The sequence below is a fragment of the Chiroxiphia lanceolata genome, chromosome 9 (assembly GCF_009829145.1).
Source record: "Chiroxiphia lanceolata isolate bChiLan1 chromosome 9, bChiLan1.pri, whole genome shotgun sequence".
Classification (NCBI taxonomy): domain Eukaryota; kingdom Metazoa; phylum Chordata; class Aves; order Passeriformes; family Pipridae; genus Chiroxiphia; species Chiroxiphia lanceolata.
This window is the reverse complement of record NC_045645.1, coordinates 7,118,032-7,133,573: the sequence shown is the minus strand read 5'-3', so window position 1 is coordinate 7,133,573 and position 15,542 is coordinate 7,118,032. Positions and strand designations below refer to the sequence as shown.

The 15,542-nt window shown below is 44.0% G+C and overlaps 1 protein-coding gene across 3 annotated transcripts in view; it reads left to right on the top strand.

Moving 5' to 3' along the window:
* The window catches only part of LOC116790940 (BEN domain-containing protein 5-like), a 910,541-nt gene that overhangs the window by 529,425 nt on the left and 365,574 nt on the right, over positions 1-15,542 (top strand). Inside the window, exon 1 of one of the 3 annotated variants that reach the window (XM_032696480.1) lies at positions 10,208-10,534. The exons of 1 other annotated variant lie outside the window; for it this stretch is intronic. In XM_032696480.1, the coding sequence (XP_032552371.1) occupies positions 10,315-10,534 (220 nt within the window). In that variant the 5' untranslated portion in view covers positions 10,208-10,314. Of the gene's footprint in view, positions 1-10,207; positions 10,535-15,542 lie in introns of those variants that run through there. One more of the 3 variants, XM_032696481.1, reaches the window with a different exon arrangement.

Below are 15,542 nucleotides of genomic sequence, written 5' to 3'. Positions count from 1 at the left end.
GTGTCCTCCTGGTCTCCTTGGTTGATTTTGAAAGAAATCTCTCTTGGCTTATGTTTTGAAAGGAGCTTTATATTTACCTCCCAGAGATGAGAATATATATTCTCACCAGAGGTGAGGCTTTCAGGCTGTTAAGGTAAGAAGATGGAGGTATCCTCTTTCAGTCTTTGCTCCAGAGGAGGATGGGAGTTACAATGCTCTATGCTCCACAGTTTCTGTGGATGGGGTTTTGGCAGCTTCCACACTGAGCACAGATGGTCTCTGAGATCTTGTTCTGAGACAGCCCTGCAGGGTAAGCAATAACTCTGTGGGATTTCTTGGATTGTGAAGCTGCATATAGATATTTGAGGCCCACTGGAGTCCTTTATAGGTCCAACCTCTCTTGGAGTCCATTTCACTACATGATGTGTGAGCAAGAATGGCTACTGTCCTTGTTCTTTTGATTAACAGAGTCAAAAAAACCCCAAACAACAAAACCTGTGCGAGTTGTTAAGAATTATTTCAGTGAGTTTTGGAGAGAGCATGAAAAATCAAAATATTGGTGTCATGCATGGTGTGTAAAATCAGTGAAAAGCCTCTGTGGGAAGGAGCTGATCACAAAAGTATATATAAAAGCCTTAGAATAATGAAATTACGCTCTCCCCCTTTGGTTAAATTATAATTGGTGTCCTTGTTAGTAATCACACTACGGAATTAAAAACTGCCTTTCCCTTGGAGATTGATTATGCCTTTCATTGTAGAGTATTCTCCTGGAGAAACTGGCTGCTCATGGCTTGGATGGGTGCACTCTTTGCTGGGTAAAAACTGGCTTATGTCCAGGCCCAGAGAGTGGTGGTGAATGGAGTTAAATCCAGCTGGTGGCCTGTCATCAGTGATGTCCCCCAGGGCTCAATATTGGGGCCAGTCCTTTTCAATATCTTTATCAACAATCTGGACAAAGGGACCGAGGGCACTCTCAGTCAGTTTGCAGATGACACCAAGTCAGGCAGGAGTGTTGATCTGCTGGAGGGCAGGAAGGCTCTGCAGAGGGATCTGGAGAGGCTGGATCAATGGGCCCAGGCCAACTGGATGAGGTTCAACAAAGCAAAGTGCTGGGTCACACACTTGGGTCACAACAACCCCCTGCAGGCTGGGGGCAGAGTGGCTGGAAAGCTGCCCATTGGGAAAGGGCCTGGAGGGGCTGGTTGCAGTGTCTGAACACAAGCCAGTGTGTGCCCAGGTGGGCAAGAAGGCCAATGGCATCCTGGCCTGTATGAGAAATGGTGTGGCCAGCAGGACCAGGGCAGGGATTGTCCCCCTGTTCTCAGCACTGGTGAGGCCACACCTCGAATCCAGTTTTGGGCCACTCACAACAAGGAAGACATTGAGGTGCTGGAGCGTGGCCAGAGAAGGGCAATGGAGCTGGTGAAGGGTCTGGAGCACAAGTGTGATGAGGAGTGGCTGAGAGAGCTGGGGGTGTTTAGCCTGGAGAAAAGAAGACTCAGGGCAAACCTTATCAATCACTAAAACTACCTGAAAGGAGGCTGTAGCCAGGTGGGGATCAGTCTCTTCTCCCAGGTAACAAGCAATAGGACAAGAGGAAACATCCTCAAGCTGCACCAGGGGAGTTTTAGATTGGATATTAAGAAAAATTTCTTCCCTGAAAGGGTTGTCAAGCATTGGAACAGACTGCCAAGGGCAGTGGTGGAGTCACCATCCCTGGAAGTATTTAAAAGACATGTAGATGTGACACCTGGGGACATGGTTTAGTGGTGGGATTGGCAGTGCTGGGTTAACGGTTGGACTTGATGATCTTAAAGGTCTTTTGCAACCTAAATGACTCCATGATTCTATGGGTCTAGATAGTGTCTCCAGGTCAGAGGCAGGGCAGATAAAGATATCTAGTGAACTGCCATTACTTGTTAAGAAATGTGTCAGTTCATCACTTTTTGTAAGTGAAAGTTTATCTAAACCATTATTAGCTTACTTCCCAATCAGTTAACTATTTGAAGCAGAATCTTGAGCTACTGCACTGTGCTGCTTCTGTTTTAGCCCTTAAACAAAATTCAAACTTCCTTTGCTCTGGGTTTTTTTTTTCTGTCTTGGATATTTTGGATAAAAACTGAAGGTATGCATTATATTTATGTTCACTAAATACTGTGATATATTCTCAGTAGTGCCACCTTTTGCTTGTAATATAATCCCCGTTGCCTCCCCACCTATCTTATCTTTTGCATTTTATTACCTCTTACATATACTGGTATGTAGAGGGAATTTGGAAAATATAGGCCATTTGGAAGAAATTCTGTATGTATCATATCAGAGAACTTGAAAGATTACAGAAATGTTTCCAGCTCCCAAAGAGTTGATCTTTACTCCAAGATTTAATATAGGGATGGACACAAGCCCTGTTTGCTCTCGCTGTTCTGGAAAGACTGGTTTTGCAATATTTTCTGTCCTCGGAATAGTAAAACAAGTTCTGATGAATTTAGCAAAGTCTACATGCTGCAGTGCCCCAGACAGTTTCTTATTTTCCTTGACATTATTTTTTCATCAGTTTGGACTGTGTAGTATCTGCAGACGGTGTATGTTCAAAATATTGGATTGCTGTGTTTTTGCATATAAACCTTGTAAAGGAAAAGAAATACCAGACTGTGTGTACAAGCATCAAAATCTGATTATATGCAGGATCTAATCTTAATATCACACCATCTTCACTGCAAAGCATTGCAAGAATATTCCAATTCATATTCTGAATGGTGTGTTTCTCTGCAGTCATCTTGCAGAACTCTTATTCCTACCAGGAGAAAATCAGTATACTGAACTGAATAAAAATGTATACATTAAATTGCTTATTCAAATGTCCAGCTTTGATGTTTGTAGAGAATTTAAGCAGGAGGCAATATAACCTGAGCTTTATTTTATTGATACAAGAGGCTAATGTGAGCTACGAAACAGGAAAGAATGAGAAGTTGTATAATACGCTGGAAATGTGAAAAAAATGCAGATTTCAGTTATTAGCTTTCACAGTTGCATTTGCATAGAAATGTACTAACGGCTGGATGACATTTCATGCATGAACTTGATGGAGCATCCTTAAACATATTCATGTTAGAAGAGTACTTAAAGGGAACCTCAAACTCGAACATTCCCGTCTTTGTTTAGAAAAAACCAAAAACCTTCTAGTTTCCCTAGGGTATTCCAGTACAAGGTATTTCTTTATGAAACAAAGCTTTCTTTGTTATGAGAAATTCTGTGACAGCCTAGGATGGGCCCTTCTTTCTGATCACACTTTAAAAAAAGATCCTGATTCCCCTGAATGTTAAATATTATTGCACAATAGATGTTGCTCAGGCTTTTGTGGAAAAAACCAGCAAAGCATGAAGCCCCTTGAGGTTTCAAACACCTCTTGGATTACCAGTTTCCTATGTCATTTTCTCTCTTGAGGGAACACCTTCCTTGTAAGTGGGACAAAGATGAATGGTGGTCATCTATGCTCTGTGAGATGGAGTTACTCTGCTTTGATGAACTAGAGGAATTCTTGGAGGGGTCTATGACAGTTATCCCCTGCTATGGATTTTTGGGAGCTGGGTGGCAGAAACTTCTTCCAGTTAACATTTGCTTTTTGTATGTTGTTTTTGTTTGCTTGTTTGTTTTTAATTCAACTACTAGCACAGACCAGGTGCAGCTTCATTTGTAACTCATAAATGGTGTCTGGTCCCAGTTAGAGTGGAGAGGCTCACAGAGCACAGTGAAGGTCTTCAGATCAGTGAGCACTTGCACTTTCACTTGCCAGCAGTTTCAGCATTCATTTTCTGTTCTTTTAATTTAAACATGATTATTAACAAGACACAGCTGAGGAAGGCACTTTGCTGAAATATTCTGAGGATTATTCCTGCTCTGTTATCTCCCTTTCACCTTCCAGAACAGGATTTTACGTGCTCACATTAGTTGATGTTCTTCAGAAGAGCAGCTGGTCCATCTCTGATTGTGACTTTCATTAGAAGTAGAAAACTCTACCTTCTGAAGAAGTGAGATGTGAGCACTAATTCCTGGGAACATTTTCTAAAAACTCACTTTATTCTGAAATATAACCAGCCTTGAAAGGGATTAGAAGGAGTATGACAAGAGTATGAATTAAAAAGCACTGCGTTGTGAAAACATCTATTTAAGCAGTTTTGACTCTGCCCTCGCACAGCCCTATTCCTGCTGATGATGATTGTCAAGGACCTTCCAAAACAGCAAGAATCATCTCTAGAGCCTGTCCTGTCTCTTGCTAAAATCAGATTTCTAAAGGAAAGTGGGACTATGTGGAGGTACCTTTCTGGAAAAAATGCAGTCCTGCATTTTTAGTAGCTGACCTCCTTTCCCATATTACTTTGTGTGAACCTCTCAAGCAGAATAGGTCTCCGCAGAAAAGGGCTGCAGGATCATTTTTCCTGTCAGAATGAGACATAAATGCCAGTTCAAGACAGAACAGTTCTGTACAGATGTGAAAATAGAAAACCAAGGTGGAAATATTATGAAAAAGGGTCATTAATACCGTCTTACTCAGAAGCTCTGTCTAAAGCATAACATAACCATAGGCAGTGTCTAGTAATGATATTTTACACTGAAGCCCAAAGGTTACAAAAAGACTTTAGTCTTTGCCAAATGAAAGTCACTCTTCCATCTAAAGTACAGAAGGAATCGAATTCTTGCAGTGGTGCAAAATCTATGCATGTAAAGCTACTTTTAGAGTCATATTAGTAAAACATGTTTCAAAGCCAGGGGGAAGTCTGGTTTAAAAAAGGAGAAGGGAAAATCCCAAATAAAATTCCCAGTTAGGCTGAAGCCATCAGTGGATGGTAGCAGGGATAACAATCATTTGGGCTTCAACAGCAATCTTGAGCTCAAGCTGGTGGCAGCAGCACCTAAAGGACATGTTTTACAGGTGAGTCCAGGCACGAGTCAGCTCAAAGAAAATGTCTTTCCCACTTTCCTCTCAGGCAAGAAGTTTACAGCATGGAAAACAGCACACTGCCTGAGTACAGGAGATGGTATTTAGCAAGATTTTGAATGGTAAACATCAGGGTAGGAGCTTGAAACTCTCAACCATTTGAGAGTCATTTGCAGCTCCCAGACAACCCAGCTCCTGGCTCCCGCTGTGCACAGGACTGGGGAGGGTGGGGAGAATTGCTGCTCACACCGAGGCAAGACAGAGCCGACTGGCAGCGTCTCCTGGTTCCTGTTGACTTTCTGTGGGCACGTTTAACCTGTAATTTGGAAAAGGAAAATACAGTCTGGCACACGTTCTTGAAGGGTTGCCAGTCCCAGATCTATCCATTGCGCAGCCTGCCAGAATGGGGAAGATAAGTATCTTACAGACCAGTATCCACAGCAACAGACACTGGAATGTTATCTTTTTAATAGATATAAAAACCCAAAGAAAATAATTACTTTTTCATTTTCCAATTTTATAATAGTAATAATGACCTTCAGGTCAGGAATTTTCAGCAGTTAATGACTGTCTGGCTTTTTCTTTGGTCCTCAGTTTCTCCAGCCAGTCATTAACAGTGAGAAAAGTGCCTTCTCCTGTGGTCACTTTGGCTTAATCATTACCTTTTCATGCTACAGAATATACCAGCTGGGAAATAAGTGCCTCCTGTGTGAATGGACCCATAAAGTATTCCTTAGGTTTCATTTCTTTGAAAGAATATTCTGTTAGGATGTGGGAGTCTACTGTAAAGGATGATTGAGTACTATCTTCAGTCCCAAGAAAAGTTAGATCACTCTCAGGAATTGGGACTAAATAGCTTTGCAGTGATGCTCTTTCTCTTCCGAGGATGGTTTAAGGCCATAGATTTCAAAAGATTAAATCTTAAGAATTTATCTATGCAATCTGGGTTCCCATACTATTCTCTTGGTAATGGAGTGCTTCAGAGATTATATATGGACAAAAATATTTTCTCATCCATCTTCTAGGATCACAGAGGAACTGGGCCTCTTTTTCTTTGTTTGTTTAAATTTTTTATATGTAATCACTGTGACACTGAAAGCACATTGTGGCAACAGTTTCTTGAGAGTTAAAATTTATTTTAAAATATAAAGGGGAATAACCCTCTTGAATGCTTACCCTGCTGTCTGGATAGTAGATTCCCTCCTTCCAACCACCCTCTCTCTCAAAACACCTAGAAGCTGTAAGTGACTTTGTTCAGAGGAAGATTCATTTATACGTGGGAATGACTTTATCTTGCACTTTATCATAAGATAAAAAATGAGAACCATGGAATGGAGGTATGTTCTGATCACCCTATTGATCATATTCTTGGTAAAAATTAATCAGACTGTGAGTAGATCATATACCTGTACATAGATAAACCTTTGAACAGTCTTTAGTTCTTGTGCACTGTTAGTTGAGTTCTTCCTTAAGCTGCATGACTTTAAATTCATTGTTAAAATACAGCATTACCTAAAAACATTGTGAATGTGTCTTCCTGCAGGGTATATTTGACCTGGAAAACAATTGTGTAAGAAATGCACTACTTGAAGGATAAACAAATTCATAACAAAACAACAGTTTTCTATGTATTCAACATATTCAGTGTATAGGGATTCCTGGTCCAGTGTATGGTTACTGCTGAGTAGTCAGGTAGTAATGAAGCACCTGCACTTGAATGGTAAAAGAAAATGGGAATTTCTTCATTAGCAGATTTAAAATCAATATGATGTCCTTTGAGAGTTTGGCATTAAACATGGAAGTAATGTGAATGATGAGCCTAATTTTAATGTTTTGCTGTGAAAGAGATTTAGCACCTGCATAACTTTTATTGGAACTATCGGCTTTTCATTTTGTCTCTCCAAGTGCAAACACGGAGTGCACATCAAAACTGCAGGCATCAGCTTTTGATTGAACACCTTCTTTACTTTTCAAGAAAAATATCACCATCAAAATCTAGGTAGTGTTCCAAGAAACAGCCACTCAGGAGTCCCACAAGGGCTGGGACTGTGCTTTTTGGTTTCTCGACTCTCAGAGTGACAGTGTTACTTTTTAAGCTGAGGCTTCATTTGCACTTTGAAAGTAAGACAATTTACTTCTCAGTAGTTCTTCTCTGTGTTGTTTCTAAAAGGCTGGACTTGCTAGAGGATTTAAATTTGGTGGCGTTCCAGTAATTCCCTTAACAAGGAGCTTTAAAATCTACACCTTTAAAATGGCTCTACACCTTTAAACTTCAAGCTCACCTCAGTGTTAAAACTGCTGGCAAACCATTAGTAGAAATGGGAAAGGTCCAAAAGACAGGAGTGACAAGACTTGTGTTTCATTCGGTGCTTTAATGGATTTTTCCTCAGCTTCACAGCTAACCAGTGCAGATTATTTATAGATTTTAAAGCCAGAAATTAACACTGTTCCTTGTAGGCAGAAGAGAAATGTATTGGGTCATTATTAATTCTTTAGCATTATAATGCCTTCTGGCTCAACGTGTGTGCTGGGGACCAAGAGTAAACACGCATTTATCATCCAGACCCTTATCTGTTCCCAAAAACGTCCTTCAGTGGAGAACTGTGAAACAGCTTGTCTGGAGGATTTTAGTTACAGCCTTTGCTGTAACTAAACCTTCAAAGGTAAAATGTTGCAAATACCAGTTGAGAGTGTTCCTTCCCCCCTCCAAAAAACCCTACAAACAAACAAACAAACACCCCCCCCCACTAAGATTCTAGTTGCTGTCACATGAAGTCTTTCGGTTTTCTTTCATTGGGACAAATTACCCAGGCCTCCTCAGTATCTGAAGAGATCTCTCCCCTTCCAAGACAACCTTCTCCGTGCTTCTCCTGTTATTTCCAGTCTCACCATTTTCCTGAGCTCCTTTCCCTCGACAGCAGTCTTGCATGTCACTAATGGAATTCAGATGTGGAGGGAATACAATCCCGGTAGGAGTCAGTGTACCCAATCCCTCACTGGCCACTTAACTTTGTAGGGCAAAATCGTCCTTCACATAATTTTAACAGTGTCTGTGGAGTAATTCCAGCAATTAGCCTGTCCCCTTGTCTTCCTGCAGCTCCCTGTACCCCGTTGTAACACGAGGTAGCAGCACTACAGCAGCTGTTACTATTTGATCAGCAACGCAATCCTTGCTGGAATTTCATTTCCCTCGCAGCCTTGCTACTAGAATACATTTGTCATCCATACTTTGTAGCAGACTTATATTTGCCTGTAATTACATACCAGTCTGGCAATACTTTATTGTTAACATAAAGTACTGCCATTTAAATCCCCAGTCTTAAACTGAAGTATTTGCAAAACTCTGTAATTGCTAAAATAATAAAGCTGCCATTATTGTATGGGAAGTTTACAGCTTGTTGCTGAAACACACTGGCTCAACTACACCTGTATGGATTCTTTGGGGTTTCGTGTGGTGCTTCAGACAGACAGACTTCTACTTCTGCAGGGCACAACTGAAAGCTTCTGGCACTTTCACAGAGTGGCTGAGGTTGGAAGGGGCCTCAAGAGCTCATCTTATCCGGACCCTGCTCAAGGGGTTGCCCAGGACCATGTCCAGAGGCTTTTGAGTTATCTCCACAAGCTGTCAGAGCAGCCTGTGCCAGTGCTCAGTCAAAACTGAACTTCATGTTTTCCAGCTTGTGGTCTGTCCCCATGTACAAGGAACTCTATAAAAGATAACATGGAAAAACAAGTTCACTGTGGTTAAACTCAATGCAATGGGTACATATCGTCCTGCAAATGCTTAGTGATATGCAAACCAGAAAAGATGATCCATTTTGGTTTCATTTTGTGTTGGTGTTTTGCAAACAGAAAACTGGTGATGCCCCTCTCTTGCTCTCATTCTGTGATTTATTTTTTTTTAACCTTTATTCTCCACATATTATTGTCCTGTTCCTAAGACTGGTTGGGTAAAACAGATCTCAGGACTGGAAACACAAGTAATGTTGCCACATTACTCTTTTTTTCATACAGGAAGCTCAAAACATCCATACTCGGTATCTAAGTGTCTCCAAAAGTTTGGGAATTCCTGCTAAAAATGGCATGGTGTCTAACCCTCGTTCTGACACACCTGCACAGCATTTCTGAGCTCCCTGTGTGGGGAAGCTTTGTGCTCTTCCAGCACTCGCCACAGGACGGTGTGATTGAGCGCAGGTGGTTCTGTGTTACCATGAGGACCTTCAGGTGAAAACTGATGTTCTGGTTCTGTTGCTAAGTGGCAGATGAGCATGGGGTCCTGTGTTGTGTTGTTTAGCCAAAAAGGATCTGGTCTCACAAGGGCACACCCTGCCCCTTCTCCCTGCATTCCCTGGCTCTGCCCGGGCCCTTGGAGCAAACCTCCCTGTGTGTCACCGCCTCAGAGCTGGGAAAAGGCCTATTTCTCATCCAGAGGAGGCCACTAAGTTGATCGGAGGGATGGAGCACCTCTCCTATGAGGAAAGGCTGGGAGAATTGGGATTGTTCAGCCTGGAAAAGAGGCAGCTTCGGGGTGACCAAATTGCAGCCTTCCAGGACCTAAAGGGAGCACACAGGAGAGATGGGGCAACACTCTTTACAAGAGCATCTAGTGAGAGGACAAGGGGAAATGGGGTCAAATTGAAAGAGGCTAGGAAAAAATTCTTTCCTTTGAGGGTAGCGAGGCCCTGGCACAGGGCCTGGCACAGTTTGCCCAAGGAATTTGTGGATGCCCCATCCCCGGGAGTGTCCAAGAGCAGGTTGGATGGGGCTTGGAGCAACCTGGTCTGGTGGAAGGTGTCCCTGCCCACGGCAGGGGGTCGGAACGGTATGATCTTTGAGGTCCCTCCCAACCCGGGTCATTCTGTGATTTCTGGAACAAGGCCTATTTCTCTGAAACAAAACCTACTTCTGTGGAACGGAGTTTTTAACTTGGGATAAATGAGCTTCCCAGGGTCTTTCTCGGGGCCGAGCTCGACCCAGCCTGCCCACAGCGTCCGCGCCCTGCCAGGATCCCGAGGGCCGGGATCTGGGATCTGTCCCAGCGCGGGCTGAGCCGCGCCCCGCCGGGCCCTCGACGGGCGCTGGGACGGAGCCAACCCGTGCGGCGGGGGCGTGCGGCCGCCCCGGGGCAGGCCGGGGCCGGGCGGCCCGGGGGGTTGTTCGGGCGGTGCCGGGAGCCGCTGCCGTTCCCATTCCCGCTCCCGGGGCCGCTCCCGCCCCGCCCGCCCCGCCCGGCCGCGCATCGCGTCGCTCCGCGCTGGATTGCTCGCGCCTGGGCGGGCTGTGTGTGTGTGCGGGGCCCGGCGGGGCGGCGCGGCCCGGCCAGGCCCGCTCAGCCGAGCGCAGAGGCGGCGGCAGGAACAATACGGTGAGTGCGCGGGGCCGCGCGGCCGCCCCGCACCATGTACGCGTTCGTGCGCTTCCTCGAGGACAACGTGTGCTACGCGCTGCCCGTGTCCCGCGTCAGGGACTTCAGCCCCACCTCGCACCACGACTTCGACAACCAGAAGGTCTACACCGTGTACCGCAACCCGGAGGAGGCGGCGGAGGACGGCGACGAGAGCCCCGGCGAGTGGGGCGACCGCCTGCTGCTGCACAAGGCCCAGATCCTGGCGCTGGCAGGTGAGGGCGGGACGGGCCTCGGAGGATGGGGGGGGCCACAATGCCGGCCCCTGCCCGTGAGGGGGGAGGGAGGGACGCGGGGAGTGCGGGGGGCGCTGGGCCGGGAAGGGTGAGGGGATGGGGGGAGGCAGCTCCGAGCGGCCCCAGGCCCGGGGAGGGGTCCCAGCCCCGGGAGGGGCCCCACGGGGCGGTTCCCAAAACAACCGCGACCCCCGTGGGTCGCGGGGGGGGGGGGGGGGGGCGGGCGGACGGCGGGAACTTAATTTAAAAAAAAAAAAATAAAGTTTAGGGTTTTTTGCCCACGCCGCGTTTATGGTGCACGGAGTCATCTGTGTGCCTTTGCGGCTGCTGCCAGATTAGAGGGGTGCTGGTTTATGTCCGCTTTGTTAGTTTTAAGTGACTTCACGATTTGGAGGCAGAGCTGCGGGTGCTGCGCTGGTCCAGCGTGGGTTTCCTGGGTTTGGCTTGTTTCATGTCTAACCTAGAAATGCCTCCAAGCCAGGAGAAACAGTTAAAGCGTGTATTAAGAAATAAACCCGTATTTTGGCCATTTGGATGAGTTCAGCCCCTGTGAGACAGTGCTCTTGTTATGTGTGTCCCCAGATGATGCCTCTTTTTCCTTGAAGACTTTGTGTAGTTTCCCTGCAGCCACAGCAAACGCTGCCATAGTCAGAGTTGACATGGAGAGGAAGTTTGGTGTTGTTTGTAGCGAATTGCTGGTTAGTGAGGAACTTGCCCAATGGGCTGTTGAAAGACAGTACTGACCATGTGAAATGTCAGTCTGGGCAGCAGAGAGGACACTGGGTTCCCATCCTGACTTTTCCACTTCGGGAGAAGTACTGGTTGTCTCTCTTTCCCCAAATATGGAATGGGCTTAAAAAACTCTTCTGTTTAGTATCAAGTTCTGAGAAGGCAATGCTGGGTCCTGATCTCTAAACAGAGTAACTTGGTGTTAAAGTCACATAAAACTGGTATTTTTCTAATTTTGTTTTTGAAAATAACAGTTCCTAAACCAGTTCAGCCTGGTGGTGGTTCATTTTGTCCCTGACTCAGCCAGTGACTTTTGCCATTATCTTGTTTCCGGTTGTGGCCATAAACAGATACCTGGAGAGAACAAGGAGCAGCCAAACATGAATGTTGTTTCCCTATAAAGCTTTTCCATTTTCTGAGTATTTGCAACTCCAGGAGTTCAGGAGAACTAGCAATCCTCTGGCAGTCTGCCAGAGGAGTGGATTCTCCTGCTAACTTTTCATTGTCCTGTGCCAGCCCATGTTTTGTCTGTCCTGTCTATAGCAGTGGTATATGACATATTTCTTGCAGGTTACCTGTTACATCCATGGAAATCAGTGGTTTCAGGGTCCAGGGTTTTGCATGGCCTGTTCTCAAAGTCCATCTCAACTGGACTTCACCTTCCTCTTTCCCACTGGGGAACTGCAGCAGCTGTGCCCTTTCACTTCCTGGTGTTCATCTCAACGTAACCAAAGTGCTTCAGATAAATATTTAGTCATAGACAGTTTGCTCACATGTTGAGCCTACCAGGTTGCCTCAGTTTTCCAGCAGAAAGTGCATCTCCTTTGCCAATTCCCTTGTTCCAGGCAGTCTGTGTGTACCTAAGATGTGCTCTCCTGTGCTCTGCTGTAGTTTCTCTTTGTTTCATCTCCCTTAAACCAGAATAAACCAATAGCTGCTGTTTCCTCCAGAGAACAAGACTTGTTACCTGTATTAGTGATTTGCACTAATTGCTCCCCAGAGATTTAATTTCTACAGGAAATTCTCCTGCAGAGCCAGGAACACAAGGAAACACACAGCTATCTTTATTACAGCTGTCACATCTCAATATATTCTGACTAGATCTGTAATTTATGTGCTTGGCAAACTTCTCACCTGAACACCCAATGAATCCTTGCTTCTGTGCTTCTTTCCACCCTGCACTATGTAAAAACACCGTAGTTGAATTCAACGTAAGTTGCATACAAAGGGTCACTTACTTCTCAAGTTGTCACTTCCTCCCCAGAGTGTTAATATTGATGTTTGGTTTTATAATGCTTAACCTATTATTAGGTTAAAAACCTGGGAGAGAAAAGTTGGTCATGCGTGAAGGCATCACAGCACAATATTTGCTTTGCAGTGACCAACTCTATTTTTACAGATTATGACAAGTTTTTATGGCAAACATTGCAAGTCTGATGTTACACAAACTGCTTATGTAGTTAAAAGATAATTTTGCAGGTCTGAAATAACTTTTCTCATAGTAGTATAGAACTTTTAATTTAAAGGTTTCCAGCCTACCACAGTTTTAAGGTAAATAATGTGTACAAAGTTGCTTTTATTTTTAAAACATAGATAGATGACTTTGAATTTTTTTGAAAGAACCCTTAACTGCACAAATCAGTACATCAATGACCTTAAGGATTTTCTGCTGTGGTCCAAGAATTCCCCATTAGCAACAGGTTTCAGGATCAAAGTTATGGTACAGATATTAAATTAAAGAAACAACAAAGAAGGATAAGAGGGGAAAATGTTTTTTTGAGCCTGCAAAGTGTTCTTTTATGATTTGAATGGTGACCAATTTTTTTGCACTTACCAAGGCTGTTCAATTAAGCAGAGTTGTAGCTATTTATATATATTTTCATGGTCAAACATTGTCCATGCAGTGGAGGTTAATCATAGTTTGAGAAACAGATCTACTTGTTTTTGCTTTCTAGCAACTTTAAAAGAAGAAGAAGGGAAAGACCACAGATACAAAACCCATGCTAATGTCTTTTACTTTTGAAAAGAGTTTTTCTTTCCTATTATATCTAAAGAAATTTAGATCCTTTTCAAACTTCTACCCTTGTCAAGTAGGAGTTCACACAGGGCTAAGTACATGGTTATGCCCATAATACAAAGTTTTATTGGGGCACTGGTTGTGTAAAAAAGTTCATAAAACAATTGTCCTCATTTGAGAAAGTCTAGAAGCGATTCTTTGATCCTTTGTGGTGAGGTTGGATGGTTGGACAGTTTTGAGGGATATTGTTGCTGCAGAGCAGAGAGCACTGCTGTAAAGGCATCATAAATTTCAAAAGAAAAATAAAAGAGGGGAGTGTGTTGGGACGTGCTCTGAGCACGGAGTGATTGTGACAGACTTGGTATGCTGCAGAGTTAAATGGGGGTGTGTTTTGAATACTGCAGTGAGGGGTTTGTAGTGGTGAGGTAAACTGGGTGCTGTGCACTTCTCTTGTGTCCCTGTGTGCGGGGCTGGAGCTGCTGACAGTGCTGGCATGGGTTGGTCTGGGAACCTTCCACTTCCTCAAGAGTCAGCCAAAGACTAGGGCTCAGAGCAGAAAGGTTAACCCAACTAAGACAGTTCTAGACCTTCCAGCCATAGAAGGCATATTAAAGTGAATATTTGGTGCCTTAACAAGTTCAACAAAGAGCAACTGATGCTATGTAGTAATAAAGGAATGATTTTTCTTAGCTCTTGAATGGAAAATAGAGCATAGCAGACTGGAGTTGGACTATATAGCAGTTTCTTGAGGTGCCATGTTAGCTGGTCTGTCTTGTTGAGAATACACAAATAGCAGATGGCTTTTCAGGAAGACTTTGAGTCTGTCTGATGATCCACACCCTCTCCTTTCTCTTCTTTACTGTCGTCTCAGAATGCTCAAAAGCAGTTTTTTTCTGGCCTCTCTTCTTGAAATCCTTATGCCATTTGCAACTTTTCCACACTTGTCCAGTGTGGTCACTGGCAGAATTTTGTCTATGAACATATGCACCTTACAGGAGCATGATCCTTAGGTGACCCTGTTGGAGCTTTTCCTTTCTTTTCAAAGTGATTAATATAAGGTGGAATGAATTGAGTTTCAGGGACTTCTAAAAGTTCCCTACTTCAGGCTGTATTTGTTAACAAGTTAATAATGACTGTCTTCAAAATGGGAGGCGTTCTTTCCTGACTGCAGTAAATAATTGTTCTCTCTAGCTGCTGAACATTTCCCACCCACCCAATCGTAGCAAACGTATCTCCATCAGATTCTCACAGCAATTCCTTAACTGCAACAGCAAATATGTTAATACCTGTGTGCATCCATATCCTTTCTTACCCCTTTATAAAATGTTATGCTCCACTTTTTATGAGAATAGGTCAGGTGATTTTTTTTTTAATTTTTTTTTTAATCTTTAAAAGCCTGTGCAGGTCATGGTGAGGTAAGTTACTGTGTATGTCAGAAGGATGTAAAATCTCTGTTCCTAGAAAAAAAATTAAATGATTCTAGGACTGAGTTTTGAGTAAGGTTGAGAATGCTTCAACTTCTTAGTGTATATATGAATAGTTTATGGAGGAAAGATCCTTTTCAAGTTCTGGAATAGGTGAAAAATTTACAATATGAGATCTTAGGTTATATCAAGAGTATACAAACTTTAGGTCAGGAAGTCATCTTGATGTGTAACGTTTAAGTCAAAGTTTTTATTGGTATTTATGTAGTCTTGTGCATTTTCTCCTCCTTGCATTATTCCAACATCTTGGGGTGTTGGAGTACACAGAGCAGGTCATAGTTGTGGCCACTGTATCCATGCTCCATCCCATGTCCATGTGTATCCCTCCATGTGCCACATTTCCTTTCCCAGGGCAATTGGGAGACTGATTGAACTGTTGTGGTAGGGACAGCATTTGCTAACTCTGTTCCTGGGAAGCTCCAGGTCTATCCCCTTTCGGGATATGCAGCTCAGGTGGTGTGTGACAGGGATCTGGGGAGAAATGGCACCAGGGAAAAAGTCAAAGCAGCTGCTTCTTGGGTGATCCCAAGCGTTGCCCTGAGTAAAGAAGCGCCAGGAGGAGGCTGTAAGAAACCTTCCATTACTGGTGGTAGTTCCTCACAGACTCTTTTTAGTTCATTTGATTTTTCCTGGCATAGTTTGGGAGTACCTGTGGATGAGCTTGTGTGTTGCTGCCCTTGAGCTTCAAGTCCAGCTCTCCATGACTGTGGGATCCTGTGCTGTGTCTGTGCATCAGCTCTTGCCATGCAAATGGCCC